This window comes from Drosophila busckii, chromosome X (genome assembly GCF_011750605.1).
Source record: "Drosophila busckii strain San Diego stock center, stock number 13000-0081.31 chromosome X, ASM1175060v1, whole genome shotgun sequence".
NCBI lineage: Eukaryota > Metazoa > Arthropoda > Insecta > Diptera > Drosophilidae > Drosophila > Drosophila busckii.
This window is the reverse complement of record NC_046608.1, coordinates 2,450,346-2,469,884: the sequence shown is the minus strand read 5'-3', so window position 1 is coordinate 2,469,884 and position 19,539 is coordinate 2,450,346. Positions and strand designations below refer to the sequence as shown.

Sequence of the window (19,539 nt, the reverse complement as noted above, 5' to 3'; positions counted from 1 at the left end):
GTCGAGCAGAGCACTACGCCCTCCTCCACGCCCCTCAAACGGCAAAGCGCCTAAGCAAGTACAGAGCGATTAATTAATTTGAATTAAGCGCTTTGCTTTTGAGCATTTTAGTCAGTTGACATATTAGCTTCAATGCCAATTGAACTAGCCATGTTTGGAGGCTTTTCCTTAGTCTTAACCACATCCAGCACCATCCTTGTAGCGATCTCTAAGCTATACACTGAGAAAAAATGCGCTTAGTGCAGCTGCAGCAATTTAATTAATTAATTCAATTTATTAACACAATTATCTAAACTAAACTGTTTACTATCAGTACCAACAGTAGAGAAAAATTCTTTTAATTTACCACAAAACTTAAGCCAATTGAATTTGGCTAAATGCTTGCGAAATTCACATATTAGTCTAAAATTGTTTACGAAAAGATGTGACATAGAAATATTGAGTTCGGCTGGCTCATAAAAAGCAAATGATGAATCAAACAACGCCGAGCTGAGCTCAAAGATTATCACTATGTTAACTCAGGCGTAAAGATGTAAACATTTTTTTTAAGCATACCCCATAGGCGGCAATTTAATTTATTGGCAATTAATTTAGTATTTTTGTTTATATTAAGTATTAGCTGCATATGTATTTTCGACATTTTGGTGCAAATTACAAAATTATGCGTCGAGTCTACTATGAAAAAACGTCAAAAATATGCTTAAGAAATTATTTTTTACTACTACTATCTCCAAATTACTTTTTTATTATTATATAATATAGATATATATAATGTAATAAAATGCTGATATAGATATGATATATGAATTTGTTATTTATAATAACATCGTATGCAATTGCCTGGTTAGTGATGACGCCAAGAAATGAATAAAGCAACATCAGCTGAGCCATTTGGCTAACGAAAGTTTTCTAAAATCTCCAATTTCTGCCTGCTTGACTTGCACCTCAATCTGAGTCTCCAAAGCCAATTAAAACTTCTCTAGCCAAAGCTCTTGCCTATTCGTTTGAATTTAACGTCTAAGCAGATTTGCTGATATACTCAGATTTATTATTGTATAACGTACTACTAAATTCAATCGAAATTTAGTTTTATCAAAAGATTTACTTTAATGAAATATTTTTAAAATAAACTCTGACATAATTCTAATTGATTATCTGTATCTGTATTCTAATTGATTATCTGTGGTATCAATCCTAATGCCTATGGAACATTTAATTTCCATTGAAACTGTCATTTGAAACTTACTTGCATTGCATATGTGTTTATCAGAATATCAATAATATAAATGCGCCAGCAGGTGCATATGCAAGTACAGTAAAGCCCTTTTTAAAGACATCAATCTAACAGTTATCATTTTCTTAAATTTCCAATGTATTATAATAGAATTCAATAAAAAGTAGAAATTTAAATGAGCAATTACAGCTTCGATGTCAAAGATTCTTTACAAATTGCATTTGTTGTATTTTGAATTTGTATTGTATTTATTATTTATGCTCTCAATACTAACTGCTAATAAAATAAATATGTATATGTATATGTTTATGTATTGTAGTTATGGTTGGTTTATAATATTGATTGTGTGCTTATTTAATCTCGTTGTCCGCCTCATTGCCAGTGACGATATTGATGGGCGAATCGGTGCTGGGCTTGGCCTCACTTGTGCTCTCACTGGCGACTGTGGAGCTGGGACTGGCGCTGGAGCTGGAGCAACAGCTGCTGCTGCTGTCGTCGCTGTTGCTGTTGCTGCTGATGATGGGCCTAGGCCTGTTGACCGCAGCGCCCAGCAATGTGTCCATGATGCTGCCAAAGCGATGGACAATGCTGAGACCCACACGCTTGGCAGTCTCCTCCAGACGCTTGGCCTCCTTCTCGAGATCCTCGATCCAGGGCTTGGCCTTCTCCAGCGTGCACTGCACACTGTGCAAAAACTGATTCACTTCGCTGGGCTTGGGCTTGGGCGTTGTCATTGCATCGCTGGCATCGCTGCCATCCGCTGCCTTGGCGGCCACAGCAGCGGCGGCGTCCAGCTCAGCGCCACCAGCGCCAGAGCAGATGATGGCCGCCGCCTGCAGTTGGCCCACAGCAGAGCAGATCACGAAAAGCAGCAACGGGCACAGTTGACGGCGATGATTCATCGTTGTGTTTATTGGGGCCAGCAGCAGCAGCTTTTGTTTTTATTTTCGAAAGAGTTTTATAGCTTAGGCCAGAGCGTTGTTTGTTGTTGAGCGTTTAGGGTTTCAAACCAGACTGAAACCAGTTTGCAGATCGTATAGACGGCTGGCTGGCCAAGTTCTGGCTCTGCATTGACGGGGCTCTGAGAAAGTCGTCAAGCCACTTGAGCAATTGTATATTTGAATAAATTCATTTGAGTGCAACGTACAGCGCACAGTGGGGCCAAATCCAACAATTGCAAAATCAAATTCTTTAAAAGCAAACTAAAATTCAATTTCATTTGCTATGCTGTTCGTCCCACTGTGCACACTCACACTCTCTATGCCTGTTTCTCTCTCTCTCTCTCTCTCTCGTTCTCTCGCTGAGTTTCTAGTTTCCTGCTTGCCAGCAATTGAGCTCATTTGGCATTTGTGCGATGCTTTACATCAATTTTCATTGTTTATTTATTTTCTCAAAAAAAAAAAAAAAAAAAACTAATAACTTTAAACACTTAAAAATTTGTAAAAAAAAAATAATGGAAGAAACGAAAAAACTGATAATCACTTTCTCAACTTGCTGCATTTGCCCAAAGCATCCAGCAGATGCCCATGGCCGCACTGCTGCTCCCCCTTGAGCAAATCGGGATTGATAATCTCGACGTTAGCCAAAAAGCCGCGATCCTTGCTCATTTCCTCAGCCGAATCCTTGGCCATTCTGTCGCGAAAGTCATCGAAGCGCTCTTTGAGTTTCTTGGCGCCCGCCGAGATGTCAGCGCCCAAATCTTTGGCCTTCTCGCCCAGCGCCTTGGCTCCGTTCTTGATCTGGCAGCCGACGTTCTTGAAGAAATCGCGCACCTCATGCTCCGACTTGCTGCTGCTGCCCGTCATCTCCGAGAACTTGTCGCCAATCTCCGACATGACCGCCGGCAGCTTCTCCTCGCAGTCCAGCAGATCCGCGCGACTCCTGCTCGCCGCCACCAGCAGCAGCAGCAGCATAAGCAGCATCGATCCTTGCACTTTAAGCATCCTTGTGTATTCCTTTGGAGATTCAATTGAGAGGAGGAGGTTCCTTTGGCCTGACCAGACTGAACCTGAGCACTGACTACGCTTGACTGCCTACGGGCGAGGGCTGTACGAGCGTTTTATGCGCTCTTCGCTTAGCTTGGCGACAATGACATTTTCATATAAATAACAATAACAAAATCAACACACACACACGCACAAAAAAAATGAGAAAAGTAATGCGTGTATAAGTATGTAGAACGAGATATATTTGTGGAAAATTGTCGCCTTTTGTTTGTTTGTTTGCTTTGCTTTCCGCTTAATTCAATTTGTCGACGTTGCCTTTCTTGATTCACAAGTAATTCAATTTACGCTCACAACAAAAACAACAACAACAACAACAATAACAAATAGTGACTGTGCCAATTGCTTGTTAATTTTTGCGCTGCAAATTTTCTTATTATTATTATAAGTATAACTAACATCATATCATTAGACCAGCATGACTGTTGTTTTACTCAAAGTTGAGTATACGCAGCGTGTTGCCTGTAAGCAGCTAAACTGATAAGTCAGCTATATAGAGAGCATAGGTTAAAGGCCTTCAATCATTCAACATTCAACATTCAACTTAAATTTAAAACCATCAACTACGCAAATTGCGTATCAGCCGCTCAATTGAGTCAATTTTGTTTACGCCTTACGCCACGCACGGCTCGCTCGACAATTGCCCCACAAAGACAGTTAGAGCTGCAGCTGCAGCTATAGAACTAACTGTAGCTCAAGACAATCAACGGTTTGTTATTTCCACTTAATTAAATATTAATATGCAAAAATCAAATGCTAAGTAAATAATTAAAATTGCAATTGACAACTGCTGCGCATTGAGCCAAACAAAACTAAAAGACCGCTTTGTGCACTGCCTACAGAGTCTGTGAGCTGCACGCTCGACTCTTCGCAGCAGCCACTTGGCAGTATTTATCTCCATACGTAGTAGGCCTGGTTTTGTATGCATCGCTTATTGGATGGACATTGCCATTTATTGAGCGCATTTATTATTCTCTAATTAGCACAAAGCGCTGAACTTTAAATGGCAACTGATGAGCGCTTCCGGCTTACGATTAGTTCATATGCTAGATTGATAGTTAGATTGGCTGCCGCCCGCTTAGGACAGATCGATGCCGCCAATGCTGCCGCCTTGATTCGAATAATCGTATTCGTCCACCAGCTCGGTGGCATCGGTGACAGTGTCAACGCCATAGGTATCCTCCAGATCCTGCTCGTCCGTGCCGTCGTCTTCCGGCAGCTCAATGTCATCGTTATCCGCATTCTCAGCATGCGGCGTTGTCAGCTCCGCAGAACTTTCCGTTGGCTGCGGCTCAGTTATATTTTCTTCATCGATTTGAGTGCTGACTGAAGTCTCTGGCTCGCTTTCAAATTCAACTTCAGGCTCTGGCAGTATAGGCAACTGAGTGGTGCTGGTGGTGGTGCTGCTGCTGCTGCTAGTGGTTGTTGATGTTGTTGTTGCTGTTGCTCTGGGCGTTGTTGTTGTTGTGCTGCTGCTGCTGATCAAACTCCAGCCTACAATTAAAAATTAATTAAAACATAGCCTGACTACAGCTTCTAACTAAATTCTAACATTCGGGCAGCGCTGGATTAAAATCGCACTTAATGCGCAGATCAAACTGCTCATCGCTTAGACGTCGTATGGGCTTCGGGGTGGTTGGCGCGGGGCGGCGCACATAGAACACCTCGCGCAGCTCAAGCATCTCCAAGTCATCGCGATTGGGCACGGGACGGCGGCGATGGTAGCGCTTGTAGTACACCGGATTGGCGGGCCGCTCGAACGACGCTGACGGCTCCGAGTTCCAAGCGGCTGTGGGTGCGGCCGCGGTCAGCAGCAATTCGCTGCTCAGGCAGAGCGCCGCCACAAATAATATTCCCATCGACTTGAGCAGCATCTCGTTTGTCTAGAGACTGAGGCGAGCACTTGCTGCTGCTTTTTGCTGGCGGGTGGCCTATCAAAGATCTTCAGGCGTTGGGTTGGGTCTGATAACCTAACGACTTTGCTGTCTCAGTCTGCAATTGCTCTTGTTGCTGTTAGCAAAGCATTGCCTACTTTTGGGCGGCATGCTGTTAATGCTCGGTCAATGTTACAGACAATGTTAAGTATTATTGTTAAATGAGAATAAAAAGAATTGCTAAGGGCGCGCTCATGTCAATTGTAACAAGCGCAAATATCAAATGAGTCTTGTACAGTAAATCATCTGTAAATGCAACGAGTGTACAATTTAGTTAAATAAGTCAATTTTGTGATCAGAATATAACTTATTAATTAGTTTCAAAACGAAACCCAGAAAGAAGATCTTTATTAAATGAATAATTTATTAAATGAAAAAAAGTCAAAGAGTGAATAAATTTGAACTGCCTGTATAGAAATTATTAAAACTAAGAAGAAATTTCATAGCACAGAGTTTCCTACAATAGAATTTTACTAGTGAGCTGATTGTTTATATTGAATGCTTACTATATTTTGCATTGCAGCGGCTCAGCTTTGTGTGAGGGCTTGCCAAACATGACCAAAGATGCAGCCATAGCTACTAAGATTAATTTATTTATAGTGAGACCTTATAATTAATTGCACAAGCGAGTGGAAATCTGTGATATGGGACTGCTAAGTCCAATAGCCGATCATGCCAATTGGAGGGGTGAATTTCATAGGCCAAATGGCACGCTTGTAAAATGATAGTGAGGCGTGCTAGGTAGGATAATATTTCATATCTAAGCATATACAAATTCATATTTTAAATGAATTCTTGAAATGCAATAAATGAAGGGCAGACTGCCAAGCAATTCTGACAAGCTATCAATCTATCAATGCCGCTTGCCGTGCATTGAGGCGAATGGTAAATGGCAAATGGATCTTGCAATGCCGATGATGAACACACATAGTCTTGGGCTTCTAACATATTACGCTGCTGTCGTCTTCAGTGTTTTAACAATTTTAACTTAGCAGGACACATAGTTAAATATTTGATCTTAATCAGTTTAGCGTTGCTCTTGTCTCAAGTAATGAATAAAGATTTTCCAACTGAACTGAAATCTGTTTGCTATTTGTGTTGAACATAAAAATAAATAATTGAAAATCCGCACCGCTCTCATCGCACACAGTTCGATCGCTTTGAGGTATGACTGTAACAAAAAAATTCAGCAAGCGTTTGCCTGCTGCTTTATATAGTACATCAGCCGATTAGCCTGTATATATAGTAAGTGGTGGCAGACTAAACGGAACACTTGGCAACTACAAAGTGAAAGTGAATTTATTGTCCTGCTCGCAAGTCATGAAATAAATTATTGTTTTTGTTTATATGTATCAAATAACAAAAGTCTTGTTCGCATTGTTTGCTTTGAACATATGTCAGCTACATATTTAATTTTCAGTGGCAGCTGAGCGAGAACTATTTGCCAGCAGTCGGCTGAGCTATAGCCGGCTAAGCTATGCCCTGCATTAAATCGAGAGAGCAAACGCTGCCATATAATTTACAACTCAGTACAAACTTTAAGCAGCGGCAATTATAATTTTTGTTATAAATATTAGAGCGTAGCTAGTAATCAACTATTTGACTGTAGTGCTGACGATTAATTTGAAAGCGAACAAAAGGAAACTATTAAAAATAAAAATGCCGCCCAGATGTGCTACTCAGCATTGAACAAATTGTGTGCCTAATGTATGCGAAAATATAAACAAATGTAAAACGAACGAAAACAAGCGACATGCCAACATTCAAACCGACTTTGATATACACTTTATTAATTAATAAATAACTTACTAAGTCGCATTGCAAAGAATGCTGCGCCTTTGCTTTGCTTTGATGGAATTGAAATTCAGTTTCTATGCTAATCACATTTTGAGTTTTGCCACAAATTTAAATTTTGATTGCTGAAGATCAGCGGGAAAGGCTAATGGCAAATGTGAGCAAGAGCGTGAGATTTGCATTGAATCCAAAGCTGAACAAGAAGAAGAAGAAGCACACACGTGCCTCCTCGCAGCCAGCCCCAGCCCCAGAGCCACCCACAAGCGATCGATCGAGCAAGGTGTAGCAAAGGCAACGGCAACGGCATCGAATCGAATTATTTGGCCAAAAGAAGAAGCGACCAAACAGTTGGCGACGACGCTCGTTGGCGGGCGGACGTTGTCGCAAGAGCAGACGCAACGGTGTGAGAGAGAGAGAGAGAGCGAGCGAGCGAGGGAGCGAAAGAGAGCGCGTGCACTAAAAATATTTAGTGCAGAATCGAAATTTGTAAACGCATTGAACTGTTCAAAGACACAAAATATTTATAATTGTTGCTGTTGCTGTTTTGTTTTTTTTTTTATTTTTTTTTTGTTGTTGCTGTTGCTTGTAAATTGAAAGTGGCACAGTGGCGCAGTTGAATGTCACGGGGGAGAGTCGACATAAATAAAGAGAAAGCGGGAGTCTCAGGAATCGCAAACTATAAATAGAAGCCCAGAAGACTGAAAGCAGAAAAAAGAGAGACAAGCAGGCCCAAGAACGCGGACGCGTGGGCAGCAAACAAACAGATATTGCAACACCAACAAAGTTGAGATAAACAATTAGTTGGCTGCTTGCCAGGCACACACAGAGAGCGAGAGCGAGAGAGAGAGAGAGAGCGAAAGAGAGCGCGACTGTCACCATTGGCCAGTGGACAGCCAACAGGTGGAAGCAAGAGCAACAGCAGCAGCTGATTGCCAGCCCCAGCAGCTGAGTCAGCCTCAAGAGCAATGTCAAAGCAACAACAGCAGCAGCAGCAGCAGCAGCAGCAGGATCAGGACGCAGATGCACAGGAGGAATACGATCCACTGGCAAATCTATTGAGTCTGCAACTGCGCAAACCCGCGCACTGGAACTGGGAGCTGAGCACCTCGCGCAGTTGCAACAACATTGCCCTGCCTCGCATCTTGCTCTACGACCACGAGGGCACGCTGCTGCTCCAAACAGACGGACGCAGCGAGCAAACTTATCGCCAGCAGCAGCAGCAGCAACGCAGACGCAAACGAGCAGCCACCAGCAATCTGGAGCAGAGCTTGCAGCAGCAGTCGCAGTCGCAGCTGCCGCAGGAGTTCCATGGACTGCAGATAGGCGAGGCGACTCCCACGCGCAGCAGCAGCGCTGCAAACAGCTGGACAGACAGCCATAGACAGAGACAGCAACAGCAACAGCGAGAGCGACTGGCGGGCAGCTGCATCGACTTTAGCACACACGAGCTGCCCGACTGGCAGCCACATGAAGCCGCCAGCTCGCGTCGCTCCAGCTCGCTGCGTGGCGTGCGCTTCGAGGATGAGCAGCCGCAGTCGCCAGTGTCGCCAGTGTATCCAACGCCGCCATCGACATCCACGCTGACCACCACAGCCAACTCGTCGTCGTCGGGGCCGCGCGAGAAGCGACGCTATCGCCGCTCGCAGAGCAGCGGGCAGCGCTCCATATTGGAGCGCTTCAGCATGTCGCGTGGCAGGCATTCGTCGCCCGAATATGCGCAGGAGACGCAGCTGGAGCATGCGCCGCGTTATTATCTGCGCAGCAGCAAGGCGGGCACGCTGGTGATCAAGGAGGAGAGCTTCAGTCGCTTGCGGCAGCGCCGCAGACGCCAGAAGTGTTCGTCCAGCGAAAACATGCTCAGCGCTCAGGCCGAGCGCAGCAGCAGCGTCGTGCAGGTCGCGGCGCGCAGAGTACGCACGCGGGAGCGGCAGCAGCCACAGCCACAGCTGTCCAGCTCGGAGGCAGAGGAGCAGCATGAGGAGCGGGCAAGAGGCAGGCAACCGCGCTTGCGACGCAATCAGCGCAATTGTGGCAAGGATGCTGCAGCACAAGGTGAGTGACGCCCTCTCTCTGTCTCTGTCTCTTTCACTCACTCATGCTGCGCATCTCTTTCGCATCGCAGAGCTTATCACGGTCGATCCGGGGAATTGTGTACAACGCGCCACGGCACGCTAATGACGTTGCATAGCCATGATGACGCCAGCGACTCACACATACGTATGCATATGCATATGTATGCAGCTCACCTCGTTCCTCGCCGCAGCGGCATTGTTTTTGTTGTTGTCCATTGTATAAAGAAGAAAACAAAACACAACTAAGTAGCACATAAACCAAATACACACACATACATATTATAGTATATTATATATAAACAATCTTTTTCTTATGTATGTATATTAACCCTCTAAGACGTAAAAGTGTCTTTTATGGATTTTTATTTACAGTTGAGTTAAATCTGTATAAAAAATTAGGCCAACTAAATAGTTCGCTAGCTAACTTGGCTAGATGCTAATCAAAATTCATTTTCCAACACTGCCTGTCAATAAAATATTTAACAATTGATTCAATGTTTTGCACAAAAATAAATGCTCAGCAAAATTTAACACATTAACTGCTTGAAAATGAAGCTAGAGATAGCTAAATATATATAAACAAAATAATTTTAATGCTGAAGTTCTATAGCAGTGAATGCTGTTAGACTTCTTCAGTTAGATTTATTTTAGTTTAAATTTTTATACTCTGAGCGTTCATTTTGTTCAAACTCTATTTTGCTAGCTAAACATTTAATTGACAAGCAGTATTGGAAAACGATTATTTCGATTACTGTTCAAAATTAATTGAATTATTATTGATTAATTGTTGATATTTTCAATTACTTATTGATAATGATTACAATAAAACGAAAAGTAATGCGGCATTATGGTACTTGAAAATATATAACATAATTGAAATCAAAATAATTGAAATTGTGTTCAAAATACTTTAACTATCTCTAATAATGCCACTTTATTTTTCAATTATTTGTAATCGTATTCGAAAAGTTGTTGAGCGAAACTGTAATAATTGTAATTTAATCATTAGTGCGCCTATAAAATAAAATTAATTTTATTATGTAAATCTTTTATTTATTAAAAGTTGATTATGGGCTGTCGAAGCTTAAAGACAATTTGTTATAAAATTAAATTGCTGCTGATTACATTTACTAATTATTAATTTATACCAATGATTTGCACTGTATGCCGCATAGCTAAATATCATAATAAAGCAAGAAGAGGCGAGAAAGTCTTAGAGGGTTAATGCAATATATATCTGAGCTAAATGCTTGGCAACTTATTGTGTCAAGGTCGCTACTTTAGCTTACAATTAGTTAATAAAGTTCAAAGCGCAGTTTATAAGGCCGCTGCTTCAGTTTCAAGGGCAACAGTCAATTGAGCAATTAAGCAGCTGCTAACAGTGCCACAACATGTTAGCTTAACAGCGCGCCTGTTAAGTTGAACCGAACAGCCCAAGAGTATGCAACGCTTTTTGTAGCAGCATGTCAAAATGAAAGAAACTGCGCAGCATTAGACTTAATCACACATGAAATTAAAGCGATAATCGCATTTGCTGTAAACAAACTGATAAGCCAAACAGCGCGCTCCACGTCCACGTCGAAGTTCTCATTGCCCAAACGTTGGTCAGACAGCAGCGTGAACGGTAAGGAAATAAAAAATAAATGGCAGCCAGACGCAGCGCTTTGTTCTGTTGCCTGCTGGTCGCTTTCATCATCTCGAGTCTGTGGCTGCAGTGCAGCAATGCACGCGTTATTTACTTCAATAAGCCAAGCGAGGAGCAGAATACGACAACTAAGGCGATGCTGTTGATCTCAGGAGCACATTGTAGACATGGCTACATGCCCGATCATCACAATCGCTGTCGACGGGTAAGTTCAGACTCTGGTGTGATGCGCGATTTGCTTTGATGCATTTCATTTTACAGATTGTCTAGCTCGCAGCTGGTGCACTTATCTCTCTCTCTATATATATATATGTATGCTATATCTATTAGTGCTTATGATGAAATCAAATGCGGTATTTACGTTACGTATACGCCAGAGATACAGCCGCAATTACAAGATACACACAGCAACAAGACGACGACGACGACGACGACGACACACACAAAATATATTCAGCGAAGAGATAAAGGCGCCCACGCTGACTCAAGCAGCTATTTTCGCATTGATATGAGCGCATTTCGTTTGCCATTAACCCCACACACGCCGCTTCGGTCACATTTCCTATTATTTTTCGGGTAATATCAGGCACATGTCTCAAACAGCAGAAGCACTGGCAGCTGCTCCATGACGTCGTGCGTTTAGCGGCTTACCGAGAAAGCCATGAGACAGCCACTTAGGGCTATTACCAATTGGCACATTCATTGGCCTGCTGTGGCTTTTGGTTTATAATCATAACAAGTCGCCTGTGCCTGGCAACGTAGTTATTCCCGCACTTATCAGCCAACAACAACAACAACAACAACAACAGTTACAACTGCTTATTTGTTAATACTTAATTAGCTTAGAACAAAGCATAAGACTTTGTTAGCACGAATCATAAATGTGTTGGGCGTCTGGCTTTATGATCATTTTGCTGAATTTGAATTAATTGTTAATTCATAAATGTGCATAGCTACACGTTCATAAAATCAAAGATAGTTCTCTATATCTCTCTCTCTCTCTCTATCTCTGTGTCTGTTTGCGTAGTTAAATTCATAATCAATAAAAGGGATCGCCTGTTGGCCTGTGACGTTTGTATGCTCTGGTTCTTTCTTTCGATTATAAGTGTTTATTATATATTTTTTTCTTTTTGCATTTATCTATTTATTTGATTTGTTTGTTTGTTGTTGTGCAAAGCCAAAAGCAAAGTAAAAGCCCAAAGCCAAAGACAGTCAATTACACAGATTGCGTTTGACATCGAGCGCTTCGTGGCCCAGATAAGATTCGTAGACGCGGCGACCCATACAGGGTGACGATGACTACAATTTAAAAGGGCGCACATTGGCCGGCTGGGAGAGAACTGCGGCCGCAGCCTGTATAATATTTATCAATAGTAGTCTCTATGGCACACACAGAGCCCAGAGCCCAGAGCCCGCCGCATTTTGTTTAAGAAGTGCTTGCCCAAATCGTATATAATCAGTTAAATGCCGGCATTTGAGTGTGTCAGTAACTAAGGCGACAGCAAACAAGCCAGCCGCACTACAAACCGAAATAGAAAGAGACGGCGAATCGACTCACAACACACGCACCATAGCTCGGATCGCGATCGCGAGTCGAGAATTTCACATTTAATTGCAATTCAATTGAGATGATGCTGCAGCGCCTTCAACACTTGGCCCTCTACGCCTTTTGCCTGCTCGCCTTGGCCCTGATCTGCGCCCCCACCTGCGCCGAATCGCGCCGTGTGATCTTCTTGGCGGCACCCACCATCAGTCGCGGCCAAATACTCGACACGCGTAGCATGAAAAATGATTGCCCCAAGTGCCACATGAAAGATCATCGTGGCCACTGCCGTCGCATGATATCCTACAACACTGGTAAGCAAGCTCGACTCATCTGAAGTTCCCTCTTTACTTATTCTATGCCCCATTCTATTCACAGATGGCAACGGCTGCTGACCTTGAATCAATCATCGCATCCGGAGAATCCGCCATCAATTGAATCTCGCACTCTCTCTCTCGCAGCAAAGCCAACTCCTATTTATTGCACTATTTATTACATTTCTATTCACTTTACTTTTTTTTTTTTAAACATGCCTATTTATACTACATACAAATTTAATTCTTTTGTGGAATTTTATGCACACAATGTTAATGATAATTTTCACAATTTATAAAAGAAATTCATGAATAAAAATTCAACAACAAAAATGCTTAATAAATGTGAATGGCTTTTAAATTATTGCTATTGGTGTAACTTATAAATGAGTAAGTATATAATATTTTTATTTCTGCATAATTCAAAGAGATTAATTCAAAGAGCTTAAAGTCACTAAACTATATTTTCTTCGACTGAATTCTAATGTGTTTATTAGTAAAGTAGCAAGTCTTTAATATCTTTATAATAATATCACATTTCGAGATCGGAATGCACTAGAATCATCCAAGCAATCCCAATATTAATGCATACTATATATATTTATGACATCCAACCTGCGATATTATCACTCATTTGACACTCTTGTGATTGAAGTGATGTTTTGTTTTGTTTTGTCTTTAATTAGAAAGCGTCAATTTGTTGAGAACATATACACAAAATATATAATGATGAACTTTGCTCTAGCATTTGCACATACTGACAATTGGAAATTAATGATAAAGTTGACTTCAAGCCAAACCTAATGCTCTATTTATCAATGGAAAAACCTACCGCACTCAATCGATTCAAATGAATCTGAGCAAATATATTCAAGAAATTTATATGTATAGTAATGAAACTGAATAGCAATAGTCGTAAAAATTATAGAAATGTTACTAATGTTTGGTAATTATATTTATTATAATTATAAATTATATTTATACAATTTCTGATTTTATTTGATTACAAATAATTGAAAAGCTTTTCCAATTCCAATGAGTTTATTCAAAATAACTAAAACTAAGAAAAAATTGGTTAAGCAATTTTTGTTTATTTGAAATAAAGATTGCTATATGCTAATATTTGTTTTTTATTTTGCCGTAATACGTAAAGTATTTGAGGTTAAACTTACAACTATAAAAAAGTTATTTGAAATTATTTTGGAATGACAACGAATAATTGAAAATTTATTTATATAAATATAAGTAAAGCTAGTTTAATTTAAAATAAAATAATAAATAAAACTGTAAACTATGCGTTACTTAATTTTCTTTTGTCCCAAGGTCATTTCTAGCTTGCAGGCTTAACTGAAATTTGAATAGCTGTCACGCCTTTTAGATAAATAAATTGATTTGCTGTATTCGAATTCATTAGCATTGATTAGTTGAGCTCGAAGATAGCGGCGAACGCCGAACTTAGTCAACATATGTAAGTCCTGACTGTTCCTGGAAGAGCGATGATTAGATGACTTGCAGGCCTGGTAGTTGTAGTGGTTGCGGGTGTGGGCGCCGACGCGACGCTGAGGCGATAACAGTTTGAACAGAAATCAGTGTGAATCAGCCTTTTTGCTCTATGGATTAATATCGAACCTTGCACCGAAGTCGACGCACTACGTCACAGAACGTGTGATTTCCACTTTGCATTTAAGGGCAGTGATAGATAAGAGTGTCTCATGAGTGAGGTAATTAGCTTCATGTGCTTGGCAATTAAATATAAATAATTGAGTTGCATATAAATAGAAAACAGCAGCTGAGCAAACAAGCGCAAACTTGCTGCACAGTGTTAACTAATTTCCATACCAAGGCAAAAGCTCAGCGATCGCTGCAGCATAATTTTAGGCATTTATAAGAAACAACACACAGTCCACAGTCCGTTGCACACCGGATGTAGTCACGTCATTGATTCGACACACGTCTTGCTGACGAAGAGCCCACCCCACAATCATAGAAAGCAACAAGCAACGTCGAATTTAATCGAATTCCAAAGAGTTTTCGTCACGAGCCAGTTGCGTTTGCGTGTGCTCACTGGGGCCGAGTTGGGTGAGATTATTGTGCCTGTCCAGGGGCAACACTGCGCACCTTGCCCGCCGACCTGACCGCCCGCCCGCCCTTGAGAGCTCATAAAGCAGCAAAGGCATTAAAAACACGAAAAAGAAAAACAGACGTCGCACGCTTATCGCGCGAGCCGCCGCTACATTTGCTATGGAAATGGAATGGAATGCTCTTTATCTAATCAGAGAACAGCGCGCAGGGCAGGGCAGGGCAGCGCAGCGCAGCGCGGTATTAGTTCACGTCGATATATCGGCACAACAATTGCAGATCACGCCCAGTCATAAAAGTAACGCTCGCCGTGCCAGACGCCAGGCCAAACGAACAAAGCGCGCACCCAGTTCCCATTCCAAACACAAAATGCAACTGCAACGTTTATTCTTATCCGCTGTCTGCCTCATCACGCTGCTGCTGCTGCAGTGCAGCCAGACGACAGAGGCGCGTCGCCTCATCTTCTACAATAAGCACCCCAGCACCTATCACAGCCAGCTGCTCGTCTCGCAAAGATTCCGCCCCGAGTGTCCGGTGGGCAAGATGCGCGATCATCGCGGTCGTTGCCGGCGCGCCGTCATCTTTGTCCGCAACAAGTGAATATCCATCCAGGACAACAGGAATAATCAGCGGGTGCAGCCTGCCACACCACTCATCAGACTTCAATCTTCATAAATTGTTTGTTTGTGTTTCTTTTTTTTTTTTTGTTCGCTTACGACGTAGTAAGCGCTAATTTATTGCCAACTCGTTTTTAATATTTATTGATTACGTTTATTTCGATAATAAGCTACGCATATTTATTTTATATGCATGTACAAATCTAAGCTAAGTTTAAATATAATATTCAAGAAACAAAACTAGTTGTTTTTTATGCTTATGTGTGTGTGTGTGTGTGTGTGTTAACAATTGCAATTAAAGCAGCTAAGGGTCTGAGCAAAACTGATTAAGCCAATAGAGCTTTGTATTTATAACTAATGTCATCATAACAAAAATTAAAAATAGCCTAAGGTTTTCTTTTTTTTAATGTAAGCAACTGTTACAGTAAGCATTGCATATAAGCAATAAGTCGACAAGTTTCAATATACAAAGCGATTTAATTTGTTAGCTAAAGCTGTTTAATAATTTGAAATAAAACAGCGCTCATTTCTTAAATAAATTGTTACAGAATTAATTTTCTTTGTATTTTATTTTGTAATTTGTAATTATTTGTAATTTCTTGTATTTTTTTTAAATGTTCAGTTAAATTGCTACTCTGCCTTAATTGCAAATATTTATGAAGAACTTTTTCAAACATTTGAATATTGAATATTACGCTTATAAATTAAAATTGCTTAAAAAAATAGTTTCATTGTAGAAAAACTTTTATAATCTTATAATTAAAAAAAAATTATAAAAAAAAAACGGATACTTAAGACTTTTAAAACAATATTAAAAAAAAAAGTAAATATTATAATGTTATATTATAAATTTTGGGGCTAATTAGTGAAGCAGCATAACGCTTACTAAATTTAGTTGCAGTGATTTAAAAGTGTTTGCAATTTGAGATTTTTTTCAATAGAAATCTGGGGTTTTTTTTTCTGCTGCCATTGCTGGGCGCCTGTGTATAAATAATTTGGTTTATGCCTGAGTTAGTGGCGATAGTGTTGGCTAATAAATTACTCATTGCCGCGAATAGTGGCGAATGCTAAGCAAATGACTATGCAAACTAGTTGAGAGTCACGACAAACGAGTTACACGACAAACTGCAGCCCGATCGACCGAAATAGAATTAAAAATAGAAAAAGTGCAAGCTGCAGCCAATGGAAAGTTTGCAAAGCGTTTTGCTTAATCAGCGTCCGAGTACAATGAACCAGACACACACACACACACACACACACACGCGTAGAGAGTTTCAAGTTATGCAGCAGGAATTTAATCTAGTTTAACTGCTCAACAGCTGATTGGTTGGTTGCTTGGTTGGTCGGAAGCGGAAGCAGTGACGTCAGTTCTTGAAATGACGTCAGTTGAACATTTGAACTGCGTGAAAATTCCCCCGCTTAGCTGTCGCTATTGTCGCGTATCGTCTGCTCAATCCAGTCCATGTAGCTGCTGACGCGTGTGTAGACGCCGGGAAAGTCCGTGCGGCCGCAGCGCTTCTTGCCGTAGGAGACGATGCCGGCCAAGTAGACGAAGCGATCGCGCTGCGGCGTGTAGGCCTCAACGGTCAGCGGGCCGCCCGAGTCGCCGGAGCAGGAGTCCACATTGATGCCGCCCGAGGCGCACAGCTGACCCTCGGTCAGCGCATAGCCCTGCTGCTCGTAGTCGCTGCGGCACTTTGACTGCGGCAGCACATAGAGCATCGCCTTTTGCTTTATGACGCTCGACGTGCTGTTCTCGTTCAGTCCCCAGCCGGAGACGTCGACAGCGCTGCCCGCCAGCTGATCCGCGGCGCTGCCACGCACCGGCGGCAAGCAGACCGGCTCCACATGCTGCAGCTGCCGCCAGTCGACCGCCTGCTTGAGACGCAGCAGCGCAATATCGTGCGTCAGATTGCCCAGCTCGAACTCCGGATGCATCAGCGCGCGCTCGATCTGCGCCTGTATATGCGGCGGCGCGCACTCGCGCTTGCCGTTCCACAGCGTTATGCAGTCCGGATCGCTCGACTGATTCCACTCGCCCAGCCGCGCACCCGTCAGCAGTCGGTCCGCGCCCAGGAAATGCTCGTGCACGCAGTGCGCCGCCGTCAGCAGCCAGCGCTGCGCGATGAACGTGGCGCCGCAGGCGTGCTCCTTGCGCTGGTTCGACTGGCGCGTATACTCGAGCAGCGTGGTCCAGGGAAACTCCAGCAGGCCCGTGTCGTTGCCGCCGTACACCTTGAAGGCGAAGCTGGTGCCGCAGTGCGGATGCTGAGGCAACGCATCGGCCTGACCAAGCGGCTTGGGGGCAGCGCCAGCGCCAACGCTGGCGACGCTCAACTTGGCAACTGCTGGCGCCGTTTTGTTGCTAATTCTGGCTGCTAGCGCGGGCAGCGCGTTCTGCTCGCGTGGACAGCAAACCTGCAGCAAAGAGACACACATTACGTATACGTAACAAATTTGAATTGCTTAAGCTTAAGCATAAATCAGTTTAGTGATTTGTATAACCAGTTTAAGCATTGCAAATTAATTAAACAAACGTCGCTGTGCTTTGTTTATTAACTAATGAAACTGTTATGCTGCTGAAAATGAAAAATAAAAGCATCGACTTAATGCTGCGCAATTGCAGGCAATGCATATTACGTATACGTCAGGCACTCACCAATTCGGGTCGCTGCTGTGAGTAGCACTGGCGCTTGCTGGACGCATCCAGCAAATCCACATCGTAGAAGTCGCAATCATTGCGATACACGCAGCGTCCCGCTCCATAGTCCGCCGTAAAGCAATTGCCGTAATGCGTGGTGGCCACTGTGCAGAATCAGAAACGTTAAGCTGACTTTGAGCTGACAAAAGCGCCAACAACTTACGATTTGCTGTTTGTTGCCTGGTCAACGTCTGTTGAGCGCCTATTAGTGGCAGCAACAACAACAACAACAACAGAAGCAACTGATTTGGCATCTTGTTTTTCTAATTGCTGCACTGCTAATCACTGCGCTTAGTTCGCTTCAATTGCTGGCAATCAACTAATTCAACGGATTCACTTGACTCGCACTCGAACTTGCACTCAAGCTTGAGCTTGAGACACTGGAATGCTATCAATATATGATCAATGCTCTGCTGCTGCTGCTGCTGCTGCTGCTGCCTCAAGCTGCAGTGACCTCCAACGTGGCTTTTCCAATGCGCGCGCGTCGCTTTGCTCGCTTGGGGTAAACCCGGCGCGATCTTAACAACGAGTTGATTTTTATGCATGTATATAAAAATTTATATATATGTCGCTTTGTATGTCTGTCGCTATGACACTAATATGTGCGATTATATATTGTGTACAATCGCTTGCAATCGCAAAAGTTTCGTTTGTTGTTGTTCTTTTTTATTGCTCAGCTGACGCCGACGCCGCCGCCGCCGCCGTCACTGATAGCCGCTTGTAAGTCTCAGAGCCTTAGCTGCGCCACAACTATGAAATCATCGAAGCTTCATGCCCTACAAAGCGCCCAGCCAGGCACCACTGCTGACTGATGTATATCTTGATTAAATTCTGTTTGCCTTTGATATTCAATTTCGCCAAGTCATAGTCGCCAACGCAATTCTAACTAAAGATAGAACATGATAAAAAAAACTTCAAAATTGATATGCTCATGATTTACAGGGTTTCTATAGCCAGTTATGCAATGCTTAGCTGATGCTTATTTTAGCATATTACACACATATATCTATTTATAATATTTTCATTTCTTTGGGCATTGCACTCGCTCAGCAGCTGCAGCTTGATAAGCAATCAGGCAGCTCAAGTGCATGGGATTAGCTTAAGCCAATCGATTGAAATTTTAATTGAAATTGTTCAGTTAATTTGCCAAACAGCATTAGCATTAACTTTTGTTTCAAATTTTCCCAATTACCGCAATAAATGTTGAGTCTGTTTCAATTATTTAAATGACAATGCGCATTTATTTTTTCCCAAGCGTAAGTATTTTGTTAAAAGACCCAAGTCTACATTAAGTATATATATAGAAGAATTTTGAGTCTATTAGATAGTTTATTTATAGTTGGCCTTGAAGTAAAATGCAGCTTATTTAATAGCTTTGATTATATCTCGTATATTGCTAAATTGCTAACTCACGAAATCATTTCCATTAGTGCTCTGTTGTTGTTTTGCCAGTTTATAGAAAATTGTTATCAAAATAACAAAAAATGAAATTAAAACAAAAAGCTTTGAATAGTAAAAAATTGAAATTGAAATAAAAAATGCGAGTCAATGCGATCATTTCAACTCAAATATGAGAATCAGAAATTTCTCCATGCAGTTAAAA

The 19,539-nt window shown here is 42.1% G+C and overlaps 6 protein-coding genes across 6 annotated transcripts; 2 read left to right on the top strand and 4 right to left on the bottom strand.

Annotated features, from left to right (window-relative positions):
- Positions 1-1,487: 1,487 nt before the first annotated feature.
- On the bottom strand, positions 1,488-2,630 carry LOC108605552. Its single transcript, XM_017995313.1, has one exon. The coding sequence runs from the start codon at positions 2,134-2,136 to the stop codon at positions 1,585-1,587; it is 552 nt and encodes a 183-aa protein (XP_017850802.1). The 5' UTR covers positions 2,137-2,630; the 3' UTR covers positions 1,488-1,584.
- A 44-nt stretch (positions 2,631-2,674) lies between these two features.
- On the bottom strand, positions 2,675-3,285 carry LOC108605553. Its single transcript, XM_017995314.2, has one exon. The coding sequence runs from the start codon at positions 3,175-3,177 to the stop codon at positions 2,713-2,715; it is 465 nt and encodes a 154-aa protein (XP_017850803.1). The 5' UTR covers positions 3,178-3,285; the 3' UTR covers positions 2,675-2,712.
- Positions 3,286-4,164: 879 nt separating this feature from the next.
- LOC108605940 (poly(A) polymerase) lies at positions 4,165-5,133 on the bottom strand. Its single transcript, XM_017995761.2, has 2 exons — positions 4,790-5,133; positions 4,165-4,731 (listed from the first exon to the last, which is right to left on the bottom strand). The coding sequence occupies exons 1-2, from the start codon at positions 5,109-5,111 to the stop codon at positions 4,316-4,318; spliced, it is 738 nt and encodes a 245-aa protein (XP_017851250.1). The 5' UTR covers positions 5,112-5,133; the 3' UTR covers positions 4,165-4,315.
- A 2,190-nt stretch (positions 5,134-7,323) lies between these two features.
- LOC108605609 (putative uncharacterized protein DDB_G0271606) lies at positions 7,324-9,304 on the top strand. The gene is made up of 2 exons (XM_017995387.1): positions 7,324-9,017; positions 9,088-9,304. The coding sequence occupies exons 1-2, from the start codon at positions 7,931-7,933 to the stop codon at positions 9,138-9,140; spliced, it is 1,140 nt and encodes a 379-aa protein (XP_017850876.1). The 5' UTR covers positions 7,324-7,930; the 3' UTR covers positions 9,141-9,304.
- Positions 9,305-10,579: 1,275 nt separating this feature from the next.
- Positions 10,580-15,776, top strand: LOC108607266. Its single transcript, XM_033294349.1, has 3 exons — positions 10,580-10,887; positions 10,944-12,539; positions 14,818-15,776. Exons 2-3 carry the CDS (start codon positions 12,311-12,313, stop codon positions 15,216-15,218), a joined length of 630 nt encoding a protein of 209 aa, XP_033150240.1. The 5' UTR covers positions 10,580-10,887; positions 10,944-12,310; the 3' UTR covers positions 15,219-15,776.
- A 420-nt stretch (positions 15,777-16,196) lies between these two features.
- On the bottom strand, positions 16,197-18,387 carry LOC108605508 (serine protease easter). The gene is made up of 3 exons (XM_017995256.2): positions 18,100-18,387; positions 17,895-18,040; positions 16,197-17,653 (listed from the first exon to the last, which is right to left on the bottom strand). Exons 1-3 carry the CDS (start codon positions 18,188-18,190, stop codon positions 16,655-16,657), a joined length of 1,236 nt encoding a protein of 411 aa, XP_017850745.1. The 5' UTR covers positions 18,191-18,387; the 3' UTR covers positions 16,197-16,654.
- Between the last annotated feature and the right edge of the window lie 1,152 nt (positions 18,388-19,539).